This window comes from Pseudopodoces humilis, chromosome 17 (genome assembly GCF_049639895.1).
Source record: "Pseudopodoces humilis isolate 2021_Gansu_Grassland_sample_001 chromosome 17, ASM4963989v1, whole genome shotgun sequence".
NCBI classification, from domain to species: Eukaryota; Metazoa; Chordata; class Aves; order Passeriformes; family Paridae; genus Pseudopodoces; species Pseudopodoces humilis.
The window spans coordinates 17,159,854-17,173,583 of NC_142216.1; the positions used below are offsets into that span (position 1 = coordinate 17,159,854).

At 44.1% G+C, this 13,730-nt stretch overlaps 1 protein-coding gene across 1 annotated transcript in view; it reads left to right on the plus strand.

Moving 5' to 3' along the window:
* The window catches only part of CTNNA1 (catenin alpha 1), a 117,817-nt gene that overhangs the window by 16,205 nt on the left and 87,882 nt on the right, over positions 1-13,730 (plus strand). The window contains exons 2-6 of the mRNA XM_005533576.3: positions 295-401; positions 2,355-2,550; positions 9,069-9,235; positions 10,030-10,149; positions 11,975-12,241. Coding sequence (XP_005533633.1) covers positions 297-401; positions 2,355-2,550; positions 9,069-9,235; positions 10,030-10,149; positions 11,975-12,241 — 855 coding nt within the window. The 5' untranslated portion in view covers positions 295-296. The remainder of the gene's footprint in view (positions 1-294; positions 402-2,354; positions 2,551-9,068; positions 9,236-10,029; positions 10,150-11,974; positions 12,242-13,730) is intronic.

Genomic DNA, 13,730 nt, shown 5'->3' on the forward strand with positions numbered 1-13,730 from the left:
CCCTGCTGATCTTGTCATTGCTTTGATAAAACAGCAGTGGCTTTGCAGGTTTGTGTGTGGGTTTATTGGCTTTTGGTTTTATTTTCTAACCGAAATGTGGAGGTAATATCTGTATATTGTCATAACATTATGTCAAACTCACACCGTTTGCATCAAAGCTGATGTTTCTGGAGATGCTGTAGCATTCACTTACACTAAGTGTATGTTTTGTGTTTAACAGGCTTAATTTAAATTTATTTTTAAGATGCCTTAACAATAAAAAATTGTATTCATATAGCTCTTTTCTTCTGGCAGAAATGACTGCTGTCACTGCAGCCAACGTGAACTTCAAATGGGACCCCAAAAGCCTGGAGATAAGGACACTGGCAGTTGAAAGGCTGCTCGAGCCTCTTGTTACACAGGTAGGAAAAAGATGGGGCAAAATTGTCATAAACACGATTGCCTGTTTTGGTGTTTCATTTTAACTAAGTCACAAAGCTTAAATTTTAGGTGTAAAACACGACAAACTAAAAATAAAAAGGTCGGCAAGCAGTTTCTTTGCTCAGTTTCATTGGAACAGTCACTGGCTGTGAGTCCATGGAGACTGTGCTGCTTTAGCACCTGATTAGACACAGTAGTTGCTAACATGCATTTCTGCACTTCTGATTGAAATAATGTTCCGTGCCTACACTTTGGGCTGGATTTGTGAATAAAAACTTCTTTCTGTTTGGTGTATGTGCCCCAGTGGAAAGCACTGAAGAGCACAGGAAGGCTGATGTAAATCTTGTAAATGGGAGCTGTGTGTATTGGGTGTTTCAAAATTCTTGGAAGAGACTTTCTAGGAGGTCTGGAGAAGAAGGTACACAGGAGTTCACTTGTTATCTTCAGCATTGTTTTCCTGGAATGTGAAATGTCTAAAATGACAGAATGAGCTGGACAAAATTCCTGCTAGGTACAGACAGGAATGAACAAATTTTGTTTCCAGTATTATTCCCTTTAGTCACCAAGCTGCTGTCTGTACCTGCTACTTGTTCCCTCTGGATCCTCAGGTGAGCAGTTGGATGATGAGGCTTTTTAGCTGAAGTTACTGATAGTCTTTGCTTAAAAGAAATTGTCCTAATTTGGCAAACTCAACCGAGCAAACTTGTTCACAGGACCTTTTTCACCAAGTGCAGTATCTGTAACTTACTCCTCAAGGAATAAGCACAACAGGCTGTACTGGCAATCCCCCGCTTTCTGAATGATGTGACTGGCAAAATACAGAGAGGGAACTGGAGCAAATTGCCTTGTTGCAACTTATTCTTTATTTGTAGAACACGATGAACTGAGAGTACCCAGTACAAATGCTCCCCGTTAAGCAACCGCGATATTCCCAACTGACGGCTTTCCCTCTCTGCATCAGCCAGCTGGGAAGATGGATTCAGCTCTGAGGACCTTTATGTCAGCAGTCCTTGGGCTTTCCAGAGCAGTAATTTTTTTAGTGTTGTAATTTAATGTCCCTCTGAATCAGCTTTGTGTGCATTTTCTGAGGCTTTCCAAAAAGGAGAGGAAAGAGTAAGGCAAATGGAGAAGTGTGTGTGGATTTTGTGACATGCCTGTGTTGGATGGAAGGGGATGGATCCTGATCCTGAGCTCAGGGAGTACCTGGGGGTCTCCTGACCTCTTGTGATGCCCTGCTCCCAGCAGGGTGTCAGTCTAAGACACAGAGTTGGGAAATATTTGTTGATTTCAGCATGATTATGAGAGTTCAGTTGTGGGTCTTTTAGGGAAATAATGAGCTCTACCAAGTCCTTTGCTCTGCATTCAGCCCTTTGGCTACAGCTCTGTTTTGGACTGAGTCTACACTTCATTGGCACAGACTTCAACCTTGTCTGGGGTCCTTTATGACTGGAGAGTTATCCCAAACTAATTATCCCTACCTTGGTTTCTTTTATGTGGTGCCAGAGAGCTCTGGCCTGTTACTGAGGCTGCAGTTTATCATAAATACAAATAGATCTCCATTATTTAAATCAACTTTTGAGGTGTGCTGCTGGTGAGAGAAATCTTTGGGCTGTTTAGCTGCATTTATTTTGGTCATCTAAAGAATCAAGAAGCACGGTAGTGTTTAAATGTGAGAAACACTCATTAGGTTAATTTTTGGAGCTGGCAGTAGTGTGGATATTAGCAATACACTAAAAAAAGTAGTATATATTAGTATAATATATACTAAAATATATACTAAAATATATAATGTATAATAATATATAATAATAATACTAATATATATTAAAATATAGTATATATATGTAGTAAAAAAATACATGTGGCCTTCTTACTATCAAATGAATAAACATGCAATTTGATGTTGGGTTTTTTCCCTTCCGTCTATGCTTTAGGTAACAACACTGGTTAACACCAGCAACAAGGGCCCCTCCAATAAAAAGAGAGGCCGTTCTAAAAAGGCCCATGTCTTGGCTGCTTCAGTTGAGCAAGCAACAGAGAATTTCCTGGAGAAAGGAGACAAAATTGCAAAGGAGAGCCAGTTCCTGAAGGAGGAGCTGGTGGCAGCTGTGGAAGATGTTCGCAAGCAAGGTAAGAGTGTGCATTTGGTGGCTTCTCCAACTCTGGCTCTTCAGAGCAAGTAGAACCGTTCCCATTTCACTTTGTTGCTCTTTCTAATGACTCTGCACCTCTCAACTTGTGGGTTCTCAGCTTGCCTGGCTGGCGTCCAGGTAATTACCATTTAATTACCGTTACATTACATCCAACAGTAATGTAACTGGATAGGTCTGGAAATTGGATGGCCCAAGTAGAGGTTAAGAAGAGAAACAGAAGGGCTTATTCTTTGAAGAGCATTTAAAAACTCAGTTTAGGCTCAAAAGTTAATGTGCTCCCCGCAGCTGTGAATTTTATGGGACTGCATCTGAAATATGTCAATAACTTATTCAATATCTGACTGTATACAGACCGGCACTGTAGGAGGAAGAGCCAAGTGTTGACTCGACAGAGACGTGTTTCTTGACTATGTAAAATGTAAACAGCACCAAACAGAATGTGAAGACCTTAATTAAATATTCCAGGCCTTCTTCCTCACATCCAATGTTTATTTTTATAATTTTCTTTTTTACTTTCTTGGAGCAGACCTGCAAGAAAAGCCTATGGAGCTGACTTACTCTAAAATATGCACTAGTAAATATTGTTGCTCATAAATCATTTATCATTCTTCCAGTCATGAGTCTTTTCTATGCTTCAGTGAAACCCAGTCAACTGGTATTAATGGTGACGGCTGCTGCTGCAAAAAAGGGAAAACTCATTAGCATTAATTACTTGTTTGTAGCTGAAGTTGCAGAGTGGTGAAATATTAGTTGAAAATGGTTCTAAGTTCTGGATGAGCCTGGTTGACAGACCAAAGAAAGATCAAGGTAAGAAGGCTGCAATATAAGGGGCTAATTGAGTTGGCTTAATTTAACAACAACAAACAGCAAGAGAGCCTCCTTTGACTCCAAGCTTTAATTGCTGGTGCTCGACTGTTGCTCAGTCAAGAGTTAGCGCTCATCTCTGGGTGCCTCCAAAGGGCTCAGTGATGCTGGGGGGAGAGGGAGCTCTGCTCAGCCCTCAAGATTGAGAACTTCCCTGAGCAGGATTTGTAGCTGAATATTGTAGTGAGAAGCTGGTGGGAAGGAGAGACTGATAAAAAACCTTCCAGATGACCCTTTCCCATGTTTCTTGGTTTCTTCTTGGTTCTGAGCCTGCACGTAGGCTTGATGCCAAAACCTCTTGGCTCTGTTGGCTTTGACAGAGGAGATGAAGCTCATAACTGAGAGGTGCTGGAGTGAAATAACTTCCCACCTTAATGTTGCTTCTCTTCTTCCTCCCTTTTTGCTGTTTGCAGCTTGTGTGGATTCTGGTGTTAGAGGGGTGGCTGTGCCTGTTTCCTCAGGCTGGTGGGTGGTCAGTGAATCTCCTGGACACAAGTGGTGCCCACCATCCTCTGTGGGGACACAGGTGCAACACAGCCAGGGTCAAAGCTGTGCCAGTGTTTGTCCAGGTTTAGCAGAGCAGCTCTTGGTGATGAAAATGAAAAATCAAACTGGTCTTTGAGGAAATGAGAAGCAAGTGGTGAAAAATGAGCTAGAACAGAGGGAAGGGTTATTGCTGCCAGTCCCCAGGAGGATTGCAGTTCTCTAGCAGTGCTAGTAACAGCAGGGAGACACAACCTCCCAATGTATGTGGTTATGTACACTGTGTGCACCTCAGAAGCCTCCCAGTATTGTGTCAGACCAGCTGAATTCATGAACTGGAGGAACAAGGAAAGCATGGTGTGAAAACCCTGTTCATGTGCTCAGCAAATCTCCTGGCGTTGGTGCTTTCACCTGCCTTTTGCAGCAGGGGCAGGAGTGGAGAGGAGAGCCTGGGTGTCCTGGTCAGCAGCAGTGGGATTATAGATAAAGAGCACAATTAATCTTTAGCGGAGGACAGGAAAGTAGCATTAATAATGCCACTATTTAGAGTAGGGAGTGGTTTAGTTACTGTAATAAAAAAAGATGAATGGATGTAGACAGGGATTATGATGATGATTAGGACAATAGATAACTTGTCTCATCAGAGAAAATTAAAAATTTTTCTTTTAGCCTGTCGAGAAGAAGATTGAGAGAGTACATGATTTTAGTGAGCATGCTTGTTCATAAAATCCTATTTGTTGGGGGTAAAAACAAAGAACTGAAAAGAGCTATTTTGAATGAATAATAGCGTGGCTGCCTACTAAATCAATATAAGTGGATCTTCAAAGTCTTCTTGTTTTTCACAATGGAGGAATAAGTTACAGCAGGCAAGTTAATGAAATACCCTACAGTAAGATTCCTGGCCCTTTAAAGCTTTGGACTTTTGGTTTCTTATAAAGTAATGAAACTTTTTAAGGTTTTGAGCAAAAAAGCGGAGATAAGGAATCAAATGGTTTTTCAGAGTAGATCCTGCTGTGGTTGTAGAAAAGACTTGGTTTTGGGAAAGCATTTGATGTGAACATCTTGAATTTCAGCATTGTTGCAGTGTTTGTTACAGGCATTTCAGAGGTTTGCTGGGTAACAGAAGGTGCACCACTGCTCCTGCCCAGCCCTGCTCCCCACTGCAGGCTCCCCGTGGGGTCTCGCTGTGTGTTGGAGGGCTCAGCCCCTCTGGTGCTGTTGGGAGGTGTTTTGGAGCTTGAACCAGGCCCTTACCCAGGTGCTTGGCACTGGGGCAGCTTCCACACTGGGCTCAAGAAAGGAATTTCTTTCGGGTCAGACTAGCAAGGCTGTTCCTGATTCCCGATTCCCTGGAATGCTGATGGCTTCTGCTCTCTGCTGCCTGTGAAGATGGGGATCCCAGGAATCCACTGTGCTCTCCTGTTGTGCAGCTTTACATAACAGACCAAAAATTAAAGCTTAACATTAAAAAGCCTAAGCCTGTGTATAGGGCTTGAGGTAAGAGAAGGGATGAATGCTTTGATGGCTCAGGTTGCAAATGCAGGGGAATGAGCCAACTGATTGAGCTCAGTGTCTTTCTGCTTCATGCTTCTAAGTGAAGGGTTCTTCAGAACTGAGCAGTGAGATGAATTATGAAAGGGGAAAACAGTTTTTTCAGCTGTACATCACAGAGGATGTCTGGCTTAAGGATTTCCAAAGAGCAGGAGGAGGCCAGTTGTGGGGCATCTTGAAGCTAAATACTGAATTCTTCTTGGAAAATGTAACTTCAAAATTCTGTTGTGACCAGTTAGCCAATTTGTTAGAAAGGTACGATGCGTTCAGTTGGTTTCCTGCAAAAAAGCTTTTTGTGTGCCACTTTGAACAGCCATAACCTGAGGGAGCTCTGAGGTGACTTTTGGCAAACTGCAGGAGTGTTGGAGGCAGTGTATGGATTTAAGACAAGATTAAGGAGTTATCAGAAGCTTTTGTTGCCACAAGTATCAACTCCCATGTTGATATGGCAAAAGGCCTCATCCTTTAGAGCGGAAAGCCAGGCTGTGACACTGCTGGTGGAAGGTGGCATTACTGGTGGGATAGGACTTGAGTATTCACAGCAGTAGAGACTTGAAACTGATTTCCTACTTGCTTCATTTGGTGGGGAATGGCAGCCTCTGGGGAGGTTTGGTGGGGGGATGTGAGCAGGGGGGGATGGCCTGGTGGTGCTGGGGTGTCCCTGGCACTGCTGGCAAAGCAGCTGTGAGCTGAAGAGCTGCAGGGTACCAGGGGATGTGTGGGCACAGGAGCAGCAGTGCCAGTGTGTCCTGCCTGTCCCTGCCTGTGCTCTGCCCTCCTGGCACTGGTGCTGTGGAGCAATTCTGTCCATGCTCATTGTGTTCCCCCCTGGGAGCTGCCTGAAAGTGCTGTCACACCCTGTGGGAGTCGGGGAAAGAGATGAGAAAATAAGAATTTTCTTTGGATGGACTGGAGTCTGACCATTTCTAAAATGGGCTTGGTTCCATTAGATTTAATTGAATTCTTAGTGCTTTATTGACAAGATTGTAGGATGGCTATTGTTGCCTCTTCTTTACTCAACTCTGTTTTATTTTCTTTCCCTTCTAATATCTGATGAAGATCTAAGGTTATATTGGAAAAACAGACTACTCGTAATAATTTGTACCAGCTTTATAATCTGAGTCTCATAGTTAGACTCTTCTCCACTGTGTTACTTTAACTCTTAAAATCCTTCTTCCAAAGTGGCTGTGTTCCGTGTTCAGCGTTGAAAATGGGAAGGTTGTGCTGGATCCCCTTGGAACTGCTGATGTGCACACACAATGCAGTACCTGCATATTTAGGCCAGGCCAGGGTGCCCTCTTGCCCTCTGAATCCAGCTAAAAGAACTACCCCAGGGTGCTTTCCCTTTATAAAAGAAGTCTGAAAGCCAGCTTCCCTTAATTGGCAGAAATGTATATATATGCAACAACTTTAAATATAATCTGCTTTTAATTTTGGGAAGCTGGTTATCTTTTGACACCCTGACAAGCTGTTTGAAACTCACTAAATCTTTTAAAATCTCTTGTTAAAATAAAAGGGAATAGCATTTTATTTTAGGACTGGCTTGAAAGGTTGCAATTTAAGAGATGGGTAGAGGATAATTTTGGTTTTTAACTTGGTTAGCAATTTCTGAGATTCACGTGAAGCAAGCAGCCTCTTCAATAAGTTGTTTTAAATAGAAAATAAATGAAAACAACATTTTGGGAGTTGAAAATACGGGAATTTTACATATAAGTAGATAAAGAAGAAAGTTTGTATTGAATTTTGGTTCTGGCAGCCTGGATTGGAAGAGACCTTAAAACTCATCCAGTGCCACCCTGTGCCAGGGCCTGCCCACTCTCCCAGGGAACAATTCCTTCCCAATATCCCATCTAAACCTACTCTGTTTGAAGCCATTCCCCTTTATTGTCTTACTTCATGCTCTTGTAAATACATATCCTTAAATCCTGAGCTTGTCAATGGATTTCATGCTTGTGGTGATGACTTTTGTTATTAGCCTGTTCTAGAAGGAATAAAGAAAGGGTTGTGTCAGCTGTGTTGGGGTTTTATAATCTCCTGGCTGTTTGAAGCTTCCAGCTTTGGTGGTACTTCATCTCTCAACCATCTGGAAATCTGGAGTTCTTAACCCTTGTTAAAATAATGAGTTGTGTTCCCCAAACCTGGGTAGGGGATAGCTTTCTGTTGGTATTCAGAGCTGGCCTGTTGTTGGACAGAAGTTTTTTGCTGTGTCCAGTAGAGAAGCAGCATATTTTTATCTTAAAATGTTATGTGCCACTCTTGGTTGTATTATTTAAGATGATGGAAGGGTGTTACATAGCGGGGAGCATTTGAAGAAAATCGAGTATCTTGATGTGGTTGCTTGGGCAGGCTGGCAGCTGTGCTTGGGCTGAATTTAGCTGTGAAGGTGTAGAGTGCCTGGGTGGGAAAAGCTTCCTGGGCAAGATATTATGTATGAGGATGGTTAACCCCCGGCTCTCCAGCTGTTGGCACTTCTGAGCAGTTAAAAGTCAGCTGTTAAATAAGTGGAAGCCTCCTGGGACCGCATCACACAGAGATTTCGGGGCAGCCCTTGCCCTGTGTGGTGTGGGGGGCTCCATGGGACTCACTGTCAGCTGTCACTTGTCAAGCACTGGTGGAGGTTTTTTAGTCTCATCTGAGACAGGCTATTTTTATTTCGGCATTTGGCCACATGGACACTTTTTCATACAGGTTTTTGGGAAGCCTCTGAAACAGCAGCTAGCTATAGCAATCTGTTTTCTGGTCGTCTCTTACTGCCTGACCCTGAGGACCTGCCGTTTTCTAAACTAAGTCCTAGCTGTTTTCTCAGTGTTTCTGAGATGCAGGGAGATCCAAGGATAACAATGTGGATTCCAAAACTTACTGCTATGTAGGAACTGTGGTACTGGAAGCTGCCCCAGAAAGTGAGGGAGAAATCCAACATTTACTCCTCTGACTGTATGCGGGCATTACTTTTATGCTTTGTGAATGCCTTCTGGAGGAATTGCTCTAGCTGTGCAAAGTGGCCTTTGCTTTTCATAGTTAACCAATGGCATTGTTACCATCTGAAACCCAAATCCTTTGCTCCTGCACCAGATGCAGCCCCACAGGCTATGAAACGTTGAAGCGTTTTACGAAGCGCTGCCTGGCTTTGAATTCCAACCAGGGCATATCCAGCCAGGTCATCGCTCCGAGTTGTTTACGGTCCCAGGAGCTGTGGCAGCTCGCTGTGTGTTTACAGGGCTTTCTGCTGCTTTCTGCTTAACTCCTACACGCACACAAATCAAAGCTTTTGCTCAGGCTTTGAAAGCATCGGAGCTTGGGGAAGAACTGCAGCCCTGCAAAGGCGTGCTGAATTCGCCTCTCTAGAGAATTCTGGCATGCTGGAACACCTGTACAAATGAAAATAAGGACCAAAGTGTGGTTTCCCAGCCCTTCCTCCCTGCACAAGCCCCTCTGCCCCAATGCCATGTGGTAGCTGTACTTAGAGGTAGCAGCATGAACTGTTGGCTGTGTTTCACAAACGCTTTGTTTTAGAGACTCAGGTTGGCTTAGGAGCCCTTGCAGCAGCTGAGGCTGTGCTGGGTGGTGCTGAAGCCAGCCCCTGCTGTTCCCCTGCAGGTGACCTGATGAAGAGCGCGTCGGGGGAGTTCGCAGACGACCCCTGCTCGTCGGTGAAGCGCGGGAACATGGTGCGTGCCGCACGCGCCCTGCTCTCCGCCGTCACCCGCCTGCTCATCCTGGCTGACATGGCAGACGTCTACAAACTGCTGGTTCAGCTCAAAGTTGTAAGTGTGGGGCTCTGCTGTGCCTGGAGTGCTGGGGGTGCTCTGCCAGGCGCCCGCCGTGCGTGTGACCCCGTGGGGCGTGCGCTGGCAGCGGCTCCCTGCTGCCGTGGGGGGCCTGTGGGTCTTTTTCATCTCAGAAGAATGTGGGGAGGGTCTGGGGTTTTTTCTCTCAGCAGAATGTGTGCAATGGGTGTGTGTCGCTCATTTTTATACTCAACTGTAAGTCGCTTTTGACATTGAGCTGCACTCTGTTCTGAACTTTTAGTACAGAGACCAACTGAGCCTTGGTCTGCAGCTGCAGGCGAGAGCCAGCCCTTTCATCTTACAGAATTTGGCTTTCGTATAACCAGTACTCCTTTGCAGCTACTAGGGATGAGTAGGTTTGGCAGTCTAAATAAAAATGAAAGTGGACTGTTTGAGGAAGCCCATGAGCAACAGGGTAGGTGAGTGGTTTGTGCAGAATTGGAAGTGAAATGGCATTGGATACCGGGTCTTCATTTGCAAATGAGCTTTGAGGACTCTCCTTGTGCCCTTTGGCCACTGATATGGCTCTGCCAGGGCCCTGGACTCCTTCATGCTCTTTCAAATGTGTGTACTTGACTGTCTTTGGTTGCTGGTGACTATGAAATAGTAGCTAAGCACTGTGTCCTATTAGCCTTTAAAGTGTCTCTCCAAAAAATAATAGGGAGCAGAGGAAGATTGCTTTGTCTGGCTGGCATGAAATGCATTCTGAAGTACCTCCTGACCTGTGGACTGTATTGCTTGGAAAAATATGTGAATATATATTCTTTTAGGTGGAAGATGGTATCTTGAAGCTAAGAAATGCTGGCACAGAGCAGGACTTGGGTATCCAGTACAAAGCCCTCAAACCAGAAGTGGACAAGCTTAACATAATGGCAGCCAAAAGACAACAGGTATAGTGTGGCCACTTTCCTCTGTCTATTAATTCTTACTTTTCTTTTCCAAAATAAGGCAGCCTTGCTGCTCTTAGACAGTACCTATTCTGTTAATTTTTACTTAATTTTTTACATTATTGCTGAGTATTTTATGTTGTGCTCTGCCATGTTTAGCAACTTCCTGGTAAGCAAGAAAAGTCTGCTTGGCTGTAGGGTGCTGCTTCTGTTGGAATTTGTTCATAGCAGCATTTGTTTTTGTCAGTGTTTTAGTGCCTCAATGACATGTTGCTGCCCAAGAGCTGCAGTCCCTGTTTTGAAGCAGTGCAGGTGTGGGTGAGGACAGGGAGCTGAGATGTGTCCCAAACCTGGGCACTCTGCACTAGACCCTGTTGCTGTTGTGGCTCTCACAGGCGGGCTGGACCTGCCCACGTGCACGGGGAGCAGAAGCCATGGCTGGGCACAGCTACAGCTTCCTGAGGAATCCAGTGGTGCTGCTCACTGGTCTTGCACTGAAACCCCCCACTGGAGTGGGGGTTTAAATTCCTGTTTGTTGTGGGTATGTTCTGTGTTTGGATAGTTTGTGCTTAGCCTTAAATTGCGTGTGAAATTTGTTTTGTTCAACAGCGCTGGTGTGACTCATTCTTGTGTAGTTAAGTTTTCAGAAGAAAGCAGAGGTGTGGGCAGTTTAACTTATCAGAAATAGCATAATTCTTTTAGAGCATTTTTTGCTTCTTTGTTCTGTAGATACGTACAAACCAAAACTGCTTATGCACCTCTGACACTGCTTGGGGGTTTTTTTGCACAGATTTGTCTTAGAAAATAAGCTGGGTCCAGTCAAAAAGGGATTGCCAGTTGGTTATGTATCTCAAATCTGATTGCAGTAAATGGGAGTAGGGCTGTGATGGCAATGCAATAAATGCTCTAAAACTGCTTTGTGATGGATTGTTCCACACTATGGGAAGTGGTTGTACAAAATCTCTAAATCTCTGTGCCTGCTTGGAGTGCCCTCCCTGCTCAGTGTGTACCTTACAGAGGTCAGCTATTGCCCATTCATTTTAGAGAGTCTGACAGAATTTTTTTCCCTTTTCTCAGTAAGGCAGTCCTTGTCTTCATTTTCACTGCCTCTTTGTTAGATTTAAGAGGTAACTTTGAAATCCTGCTGCTGCTAATAACTGTGGTTGTTCCTCCTTTTATGAACTTACTGCTTGTGCTGGACTCAGAGGCTTTATCTGATCATGGTGCTCTGTTCCAAAACAGAGGTGATGGTGCTTTAGAGAATTACAGCACAGAGTGTTTGGGAAAAGACTTATGGACTTGCTCACTAATCTTGAATTAGTGGTAATTACAGTCATTGGATTAATTTTGTCTCATTGCAGGTGAACAAGAAGTTGAATGAGATGATATATTTGTTCTTCTGAAATTAAATACCTGAGTCTCTTGAGAAGAGTAAATGCCATCTTCTAGGTGTGATTAAAGAAAACATTCTGGTTGTGAACCTGGGAGTTTAAATTAAAGATGATCTTGCTTCTCATCTGCAAGTGCAAGACAGGACAGCTTTTAAAATGCTGGCCCTCTGCTGCAGAGGAACAAAAATCCAACGTCAGGTTTTGAATTGTGGTGTTTGTGAATTGCCCTGCAGTGTTGTTGCATCTTGGCTTTATGAAGCTGTCGTGTTCTGCAATTAGTTGAGCCCTTAAGGACAGGAATAGTCAGCAGACAGATTTGAGCAGATTTGAGGCAAAGAACCTGCCTGTCTCTTGAAGATGTGGGGAGACAGCGTATGGACGTTGAATGTGGGCAACACTCTCAAATGCTTCTCTTTCCCCTTTAACTTTCCTAACAGGAGTTGAAAGATGTGGGTCACCGCGATCAGATGGCGGCAGCCAGAGGAATCCTGCAGAAGAACGTGCCCATCCTGTACACGGCATCTCAGGCCTGCCTGCAGCACCCTGATGTCGCTGCCTACAAAGCCAACAGGGACCTGATCTACAAGCAGCTGCAGCAGGCGGTCAGCGGCATCTCCAACGCCGCCCAGGCCACCGCCTCGGACGACGCTGCCCAGCAGCAGGGCGGGGGTGGAGAGCTGGCATACGCCCTCAACAACTTCGATGTGAGTTGGAACCTGTCCTGCTTTAGGGCAAATCTGGGAGGAAACTTCCTAAGGGGTCTATCTAGAAAACAGATTCAAGCAGCCCCTCCCTCAGCTGCTTTGGGAAAAGATTTCCTTGGAGAAAAGTGGAAAAAACCTGTTTATTTAACAAGCGGAGTATATAACCCTAAAAATAAAAGAATAATATTAAGCAATGAAACTTCTCAGTGTTCTGAAGAGATGGCAAATTCAGCAAGTCCTTGTGGTGGGGTGTAGCTCAGCTTGTTCAGTCTCTCATCAGTCCCTCAGTGCTCTCAGTCCTGGTGGGCACCAGGTGTGAGCTCCTGGGGTTTGTCTGGGTTTTCAGTCCAGAGCAGGGCCGATCAGTTCCAAGAAAAAGAAAAGCCACATTTCAGGGAACTTCTCTGCCTCAGCCAGCTAAAAAACTAAAGGCAAAGGAGGGCTCTGTCCCGCTGTCCATGCTGCAGACAACACTGTGAGAAGGAAAGCAGAAGCTCCTATCTCTGTTTCTCAATACAGCCACCTCACGCATTCCACCACTTCTCCTTCTCCCCCTCTTCACTCTCAGATCTAGTTTTAATGGTGCAAAACCTATTTCTGGGCTGAACAGACAAATGGAGATACAATTCAATATCATAAAGGACAGAATCTTGCTGTGAAAAACCCTCTAACTCTTGTGTTTGTTCACCTGGTTTGTTAGCCACAGCTTGCTTTTATTGCTATTGCATGGAAGATCATTTTCTACTGAAGTGCAGCAAGTTGTAGGCAAAGTAGGCTTTTTTAAATAAGTCATTTTCCAAACTAGGGTTGATGGAATATAGAAAGTTATATATGTGGTTCTTGGTGATGGAAGGCTGTCAAGTTAAACTAGCTCTGAAATAGCAGTTAGCCTACTGCTACATTAGATGGTTTGTTTGAAATTGATTATTTCATAATATATTTATGTAATGTATTCTTGAAGGTGACAGAAGTGATTTATTCAAAGTGAATCATGTATTTGGAATTGCTGAAACTACCTATTGAGAGGAACATGAAGTGGGAAGTTTTAATACAATCTTTGGTTGGAAATGAAGTCGTTTCACACTGATATGTTGTACTGATCTGTCATGTTCTTTATCTTGCATTCAGCACGTTGCTGGGGACAGCCATGCATTTTTACTGAGATGGCTTTCCTTTTGAAGCCAGGATTTGGTGTCTACCTGATTCATCCTCTGAATTTTAAACACTGCAGCACTAACTTACTCTAGAACTTTATTTAATATTGCAAAGCCATCACTCAAAAGGCATTTAATAGTTGTGGTTTTGCCAGATTTTGCTCACCTTTTTTCCTCTTACCGCTCTCGTTCCTCCCTTTCTGCCACGTGTATTTTGCCAGGATAAAGTTCTGTTTGAGTTCTCTCTGTGCCTGATGGGGGAAGCCTTTCCCTGTGATCTCTTGGGTAACAAGAGGATGTCATGGCTGTCTTGATCTCTGTGACTGGCTTCAGTT